General features: G+C 40.5%; 1 protein-coding gene across 3 annotated transcripts; it reads right to left on the bottom strand.

The window, feature by feature from the left end:
- Positions 1-735: 735 nt before the first annotated feature.
- On the bottom strand, positions 736-5,172 carry LOC109974133 (solute carrier family 35 member C2-like). 3 transcript variants are annotated; one of them, XM_020624167.1, is made up of 7 exons: positions 5,133-5,172; positions 3,862-4,083; positions 2,590-2,740; positions 2,065-2,128; positions 1,860-1,932; positions 1,342-1,510; positions 736-1,142 (listed from the first exon to the last, which is right to left on the bottom strand). In XM_020624167.1, the coding sequence occupies exons 2-7, from the start codon at positions 3,970-3,972 to the stop codon at positions 760-762; spliced, it is 951 nt and encodes a 316-aa protein (XP_020479823.1). In that variant the 5' UTR covers positions 3,973-4,083; positions 5,133-5,172; the 3' UTR covers positions 736-759. The 3 variants fall into 3 exon arrangements, with proteins under 3 accessions (XP_020479823.1, XP_020479821.1, XP_020479822.1); XM_020624165.1 differs by lacking the exon at positions 5,133-5,172 and adding an exon at positions 4,942-5,123; XM_020624166.1 differs by lacking the exon at positions 5,133-5,172 and adding an exon at positions 4,421-4,756.
- Between the last annotated feature and the right edge of the window lie 2,956 nt (positions 5,173-8,128).

Below are 8,128 nucleotides of genomic sequence, written 5' to 3'. Positions count from 1 at the left end.
CAGCCCCCAGACTGTCAGGATTGGCAATAGAACTTCAGCCAGCATTGTTATGAACACTGGCACCCCACAGGGATGTGTCCTCAGTGCCATCCTCTACACCTGGGGTGGCCAATTCCAGTCCTTGAGGACCGCTGTCCTGCTTGTTTTCCAACTATCTCTACCTGACGTGCTGCTGATTACCTGGCTACCATGGGTGAGCAGCTTCAAATACCTGGGTGTCCACATCAGTGAGGAGCTCACCTGGACACATAACATAGCACACTAGCACAGGGAGGGAGCGGTGTTTACACAGGCTCCACCCCACTCAGCCAAAAGTGACATTATGAACATAATGACTGGATTATTGGAGTGCAAAAAATATAGTTAATGAGAAAATACTGTATCTTACACTAGCTGCCCAAAAGCAAAAGTGATTCTTCTGCCATAACCTCACTTAGCTAAAACACCAGAGTAGAAACAGTAAAGAAAGATGCAAACACTTTATTCTTTTTCATCTCTATCACAGAAACTAAACATGACTTTAAACCAGGTTAGTGCGACAGCAACACAGCAGAGGTTTACACTAAATATCATGCCATTTTTGTATTCTTTCTAAATGTGCAACAATTTAATCAGAATTACTACTGCTAAATTGGTTCAACAGTGAGTAACTAAAATTAAATCATTTTTAATTTATAATATTTAAGAGGAAAGACTGATCTTAATTTATTGGAGCTAAATGTATCCGACAAGTCACCACACTACCACAGTTTTTTTGCATCACTGTAATACCCCTTTAGCTCGCAAATGTGTTTTTTCCACTGTAATGGTGTATATTTGATCCTCATTAGTTGTTCTTAATGTGAAAATTAAATAACGGAGGTGTGGGTACTGATGCAGATCACACGTCATCAGATATATGATGAAAAGACAACAGGTCTCCACAGACAGGTCTACAACACATTTCAAATAAATAAACTGAACTGTCATAATTAGAGCTACAGAGTTTAGTGTAGTGACAAGAGATGAGTGACAACACAGTGAGGATGACAAAATTATCACATAAGAATTTATCTCACCTTCATTATACAGGAAGAGGGGGAAGAGGTCAAGGAACATGAGAGGTTGCAGGTGGTACATGGTGTCTACTGGGTTCTGAAGGCCTGGTGGACAGGACAACATGAAAAACAGTTTGAAAAATAAGCTGGGTCATATGCTTGCATGAGTATCAAAACTTTTTTTAAATCAACTTCTCAGAGTTGAGGCAAAACCTGAATAATAATTTAGGTTTAGATAAATTATTTAGATGTAGTGGATTGTTGTGTCTGATTCTCCTCTTAGCTGTGTGTTGAATATACTGACCCAGCTCTGCTTTCTGCATGAGGACCTGAGTGAGGGTCCAGCGGATCCCGCCTAAGAAGGACGCCAGCAGCACCATGATGAAGCCCTTCAGGTTGAACTGGGTCGACTCGAATGTAAACATAAAAAGACCACCGGCGATCAGCAGGACCACCAGGATCAGGAACGGGTTCTGGTCAAACAGGACAGAAGAGAGGTGGTGAGAAATAGAAATGTTGAACAAGAGATTTGAAAAAATATGAAAGGACATAAACGGTGGTACAGAAGAGAAAAATAAAGATTTTTTTAAATGGATAAAAAAAGAGAGAATTTCACTGATAGAAATAAAGATGGATCGACACTGATGTATGCATCATTAGCTCCATACAGTTTATGACCTATTCTTACATACCAACAGTTACATAATTCACCAAGGAGTGAACTGAGTCTTTTATGCCACAGTAAACATTAATCCAGTTTAGGCATTGTGTGGTCAGCACATAATATGCATAAATGTTTGAGGTTGAAAAACTGTCACTCACCGGCTCCTCTAGTTTAAAGACCAGAGAGAAAAAGAGAATAAAGAGCACTGCTGTAGACTTGGTCATGGTGTACCTTGAATGACACAAAATAAGAGCCATACAATAAGATGGCATGATCCAAAGACCGGGTACATTTGACACTGATAATCTGAAGTTTGTCAGTTCATACTTAATAAAGCACTTGTATTTGAAAACAAAAGCTTACAAGCTAACGGTGATGAAGAGGAAGCTCCAGTTGGAAAGTCCAATATCCAGTGCTGTTGCCAAGGCTGGGTGAGACAAGCAAAATTTATGATATTTAGAAAAGACATTTGAATAAATGATGGTTTTCTACGAGTGAGCTGCAACTATGCCTTGTGAATAATAAAGTAGTATAACAAAGGTGAAAAGAGATGCTTTGGATTAATGAACATTTAACTAAATAACAGTGAAAACTACTAAATTTAGGCTTTACATGGGAGATTTTGGTGGTATACTGACTAGTGTCCATCATTAATTTAGAGAAAGTAGAGAAAATGGGTAATCCAGTCCAACATAATAAAGATAATCTGCTTATTTGTGACTGATACATTTGTTAGATTATTCAACATGACCCTCACGTGTGATGCAATGTCCATATCTTCATGGACTTTAGTCAAAATACTCTTCGCTGAGAGGTTAGAACAAGATAAGAGCTGACTGTCAGTCACTTTCTAATGCCCTGTTCTCTGAAAACACTGTTGACTCTCACCTGTGGGAGCTACTTTATTGAAGTAATCTGTCCAGCTCAGAATGACACGGGCTTTCCCCGTCCAGCGCTGCATGGCCTTTCTCGTTAGAGCCGACAGGCAGAAGTTGATGGCAAGATGAACTAATGTCATGAAGAGAGGATAATGGAAGCCCTGAGAGAGAAACAGAAAGGGCCATTTACAGTAAGCTGGCCTAGCGGTGGTACGCTGTCTGCAGAGTTAACCAAATGAAATGTAAGACCTTTTTAATACAACATGGAGTGCATTTCATCATCTCCTTCAGAGCCACACTGCTCAAAGACTGGCGCAAAATCACTAGGGACAATTAGGCCTACAATTATTTATTAAGTACATTCATTTGTTGACATTTTTGGGCCTTTTTGTCTTTATTTTTCAGCTGTATACAACAATAATTCTGAGTAATATAATTCATATAACAACAGGACCTGGACCTAGATACTGGAAGTGATGAAAAAATGAATACATAAATGGGTAGAATAACCAATTAAAATAGGTTGTGAGTAAAAATAAGCTATGTGGCTACTAGCAGCAATAACAACATTAAAACTACAGTATGTAAAACTTAAGGTAACACTAGGCTGAAACTCCAAATCAACCCACTCTGCTTCACCCAGCGCTTCCTCTCCTGCTCCACTATGAGCTGCTACGCTCCACCACGCTCTGCCCAGCTTCAGATATTTGTCATTATGAAATTACAATGAGAATGCAACAAAACTTAGTGATCATGCAAAATAATTGAAAACCTCTGACTGGTTAGAGAGATCAGTCCCACTCAAAACCTTTAGAAGCTAACGTCTCTGCACTGCTGCCGGTGCTGTTCAGTGAGTCTGGGTCACGGGAGGCTTCGACAGCACCTCTCCACATTAAAACTAGCTTTGGAACAGATTTCTAGAAAAAAAATACTTGAAAAAAGTTACATACTGTAACTTTAACAATGACAATAATAAAGCTGTAAAAAACTATCAATAACAAAAAGCTTTCTGGATGCACAGCCCACTGTTGAACTAGACTCTTGAAAATATTCAAAACTCTTAGAAATGAAATTAACTATATCTAATATCTTGTAAGGCCTCTGCTTTGTTTAGAGTACTGAGTTCAAATATTCTTAAAACTTTGAGACCTGCAGAGACCCTGTGTCAGGGTCCCAAACCCTGAGACACTACTTACGCTATTTGGTTTAACCTGGGTCCTATGTAAAGGAACAGTGGTGATGGAGGGGAAACCATTAGTGCTTCAGGATCTCATCCACTTACCTTCATCATCCATTTGTTGTAGAAGGTGATGCCTATAGAGAAGACATAGTAGAGGATAATTAATGCAACAGTGCGAAGCCCCCGGCAGAGGAACTGGACAGGACACGCCATCCAGGGCTTCCAGCACCAGCTGTTCAGAAAAGACAGCTACAGAGAGGAGACCTCCAAAGTGAACCTGCAGCCCTTCCTCTCACCCATAGCTGACTGCTTTAAGAGGAGACACTGCGAGTAGAAGAGGAAAAAAGAAACAAGGTTAGACTTTGGCTGCATGCGTGTAATGCTACAGATGTTAAGAGCCGAGCAAAACAGCTGAGGTGTAAAAAAGGCTGCAGAGAAGTTACCTTAAGGGCAACATTAGGTTTAACTCAAGTCTGTCCACCACCATAGCCTAGCTAAGTCACATCAGGTAACAGTTAAACCAGTATTAACCCAGTGGTAACTATATTTAAATAATTAGTCAACAAGTGATGAAACAGGTAGGCTATTGATTGGGTTTAGTGTTTTAAATTAGACTGCATTAGCTGATATTAGCTAAGGTAACATTAACAGCAGTACTCACCATAGGGCTGTTTGACAGATCCGATAGTTTTCTAGGCTAACTAGCACCATATGTTACTCCATTACTTGACATCAGTGTGCTATGTAGACCAGCACTGCATTGCTGATGCTGGTTAATTCATCAGCTATGTAAAACGCACCGATTTGCTCCACTTATCACTCGCCTGCTGCAACTGGTCACTGAGTCGTACACGCTGCGTTTTCTCGGTACGTGTCACTTCGGTACGGACACACCCACACAATTACAGTGGTCACTCTGTTAAAACGTGTCAGTGTTTACTTGTCACGCTAAAGTCACATGCCCTACAAAGGCTCTCGTCGAATTGTTGTGAACCATTCTTTAATTCAGCATCCACAGAACCCATCAAGAACAAGATGATTTGATAAATGTGTGACTTTTGTATTTATAGTTTTCCATTACTCATCCGTGGAGTGTTTCGCATAAAGAATGTGCACACAACACAAAAAAATGCAATGAAAATGTTGGTTAAAGGAGCTTGTACACAAGTGAATTTAACTTACTGTGTAACTAGCCTGTGATTCACGGAAGCACGGCTATGTTGAACTGTCTTTTTTTTATTATTAAGTATGGCCGTTACGCTACTTCATCTTCAAGCAATAGCACGGAGCAGTAGGAAAAAAAAACAGCCGTGTGACTCTAATATTAAACAAGTCTCAGTCACGTGGCAAACAAACCCGAGTAACATACTAACTTGTAGTGATGCGAGTTCTTCTTCTTCTTCTGCGTCTTCTTCTTCTTCTTCTTCCTCTTAATGGGAAGTCTGAGTCAGCTGACCCAGATTTTAAATGGGCTTTACCTTGCCAGCTCTGTAGTAAAAAGTCCATATAATATCTGAGTGAGCCTGAGTGATATCATGAAAGAAAACAGCTGCTTATAGTCTGGGGTTTTAGGGCTGAGTATTGGCAAGAATCTGGTGATATGATACGTATTGTGATTCCGGGGTTGGGAGTCGATACATGGTGATACTGTAAACAAAGTAATACATTGTGATTTTTCTTTTTTTTTAAATCTTAGTTTAGAAAGACTGTCAAAATAAGCAACACACCACCATATGCATAAAACCATCTGGATCTGCATTTGTCACAGTCCCTGTAACATCCAACAACATAGCACTACTTGGCATGTGAACGGTTAATAAAAAATCAATACCGTGCTTTTGAGAATTGATACAGTATCGCAATACTCAAGTGTATTGATGTTCTCTTACACCCCTATGGAGCATTCACACAGAGGTAGGGGGCGTGCTGATGATGCTCTGTCATGTGACTGGCACAAAACCAGAAAAAAGAAACAAACTTCCAGTGGTGAAGAAAAACAGTCATTTTTAATGATGATGCCAACGAAAATATTCAAATGTAGACACGAGGAGATTCGGGGACTTCGGTTTTTAATAGCCGGTGCTGAAATCATCACACAAATTTAAAGAATGGCAGGAGACTTTTTTTTTTATGACCAAATTACAAACTGGCTACGTGACTGCATCGTGCCCTGTTTCTGGGTAGAGTGCACAGGAGGCGGAGGCCCCCCTGCATAAACCAAAAGGAGTGTTTCCAGTAGGTGAGAATGTGTCTGTCTCTTGTGACAAAGTCCAGACCTGATTCTACAGACATAGTCTGGAGTTCATGTTTTAAAACAGGCTGTTGAGAGAGAAGTATGAAATATGACAAACAGAGAAGAAAGAGAAGAAGAGTGACAAGATGGATGGAGATGGGTAATGTCAAAATAAAGGGAGGTGAGGGTGTTGCTAGCTTCGGAAACTGTGTGTCTCCACTTTGTCACACAGCAGCGATTAGGAGCTGTTCCACAGGCAAAGATGGATGACTCTGCGTTTATCATTCTGGCAAACACGCCGCCACTGTTTATGCTGTTCCTCTGTGTTGGCTTACCAATAACCAGTCTTATTATTTCAGGGTTTCCCTATACAGAGTTGACTCCTGAACCCAGCATCGTCTTAGGTTTTTAAACCCTCTTTGAAATTGCAAGATACCTTCAGATGAAGTCCGGTTCTCTGTGATTTTTTATTAAAAATGGTTTAATGAAAGCCAGAACTAAGAAAATATTCAGGTTTATTTTTACTCATTGTATTGAAAATAGTTTTAGTTTGGAGTATAACAGCCAAAAGGCCTCCCTTCCTCATTAGACTTCAGTTAGCATGTAGTACACTGATGAACAAATCGTGGTGAGAATTAAACTCTGGGTGAAAGGGTCTGGTTTTAAAATATGCATCTCTTAGACACGCAAGGCCTCATTAAGTACATCTTTAATGCAATTAGATTAGTCCATATCTTGAAATATAGATATTGCTCATGAATAATTTAGGTTTTTCACGCCCAAGATGAGGGGAATTTTCAGAGGCTGGATTAAAAATACCTCTGGGACGAGATATTAAACTAACTTAGACCTCTTGGCCTGGAGTTCGATTGAAATTCCACCCAAATGTAATGGATATGCGGTCACACTTGCTTTCTCATCACGTCTTTTTAGCATTTTACAAAGTTGTGATCTTTACATTGCTCTGTGATGACAGTAGAAAACCCCCTTCTCTGTCTGAACCTTTCGTTGACAGCAATGATTTGGCTGTGGTTTATAGACATGTTGTTTCATTTCTCTCCCCTCCCCTCTCCTCTCTCCTCCTTTCATGCTTCTATATGCCACCACTACACATCACTAACTTTGTGTTTCCTCTCTCCCGTCGTGTGTCCTCTCTCTCTCCCTGTACCTTTCTGCAGGTTGCCCTGGCTGTGGAGCTCTATGTTTCTGATGAGCAGTCCCCAGCCACATTAACCTGATCAGTGATTGATTATTTGTTGTGTCTTGTTGCTTTTCTTCTTTTGTCTCTCCTCTATCCACTCACCCCAACCGGTCGAGGCAGAAGGCTACCCACCAAGAGCCGGGGTCTGTCAGAGGTTTCTTCCGTTAAAAGGAGTTTTTCCTCCCCACTGTCATCAAGTGCTGCTCAGGGGGGTTTGTTGGGTTTTCCCTCTGTAATAATATTGATAATAATAAGGTCTAGACCTTACGTTGTAAAGTGTCCTGAGATGACTTTTGGCGCTATACAAATAAAATTTGATTGATTGATTGACCTTGGCTTTAGACAAAAAACAAAAAAAGATTAATCAGTGCATCACATAACTGGAACATTATTTTCCTGTGGAACATTCTGCTGTTTGTCTGACCACCACTGACCCCAACCTCCTCCTGCCATGGACTTTCTCACTTCATATACTGTATCATCCTAAATGCTGAAAGCGGTAAAACCCGTGGAGGAGGCATGGCCGCCTTCGTCAAACAGTCCTGGTGCGCAGGCTATAAGATTCTCTCTAAATTCTGTTCTGAAGATGTGGAATATTTAACATTAAAGCTAAGGCCAATTTATTTACCTAGAGAACTGCAATGTATCATTGTGAGTATAGTGTACACCCCTCCCTCAGGCAAAGAGGAAGCTGCACTAAAGGAGCTATACAGAATGATTAATGAGCATGAAAACACATATCCTGAAGCTGCTTATTCTGGGAGATTTTAACCACTGCAATGTCAGGAAAAGCTTCCTACTAGAGGAAACAAAACACTGGACCAATGTTACAGTAACATTAGAAATGCTTTCTCAACTGAACCTAAGCCTCATTTTGGGAGAGCTGACCACCTAGCAGTCCGGCTAGAACCTGCTTACACCAAACGACTCAAGGC

Source organism: Monopterus albus, unplaced genomic scaffold, assembly GCF_001952655.1.
Source record: "Monopterus albus unplaced genomic scaffold, M_albus_1.0 scaffold321.1, whole genome shotgun sequence".
NCBI classification, from domain to species: Eukaryota; Metazoa; Chordata; class Actinopteri; order Synbranchiformes; family Synbranchidae; genus Monopterus; species Monopterus albus.
This window is presented reverse-complemented; position numbering and strand designations above follow the sequence as displayed.

Coding starts and splice junctions, on each gene's coding strand:
- LOC109974133 (XM_020624167.1), bottom strand. CDS start 3,972: ATGGCGTGTCCTGTCCAGTTCCTCTGCCGGGGGCTTCGCACTGTTGCA. Junction 1,511..1,859: donor TCTTTAAACTAGAGGAGCCG/GTGAGTGACAGT, acceptor CTGTTTGACCAG/AACCCGTTCCTGATCCTGGT. Junction 1,143..1,341: donor CATGCAGAAAGCAGAGCTGG/GTCAGTATATTC, acceptor CCTGTCCACCAG/GCCTTCAGAACCCAGTAGAC.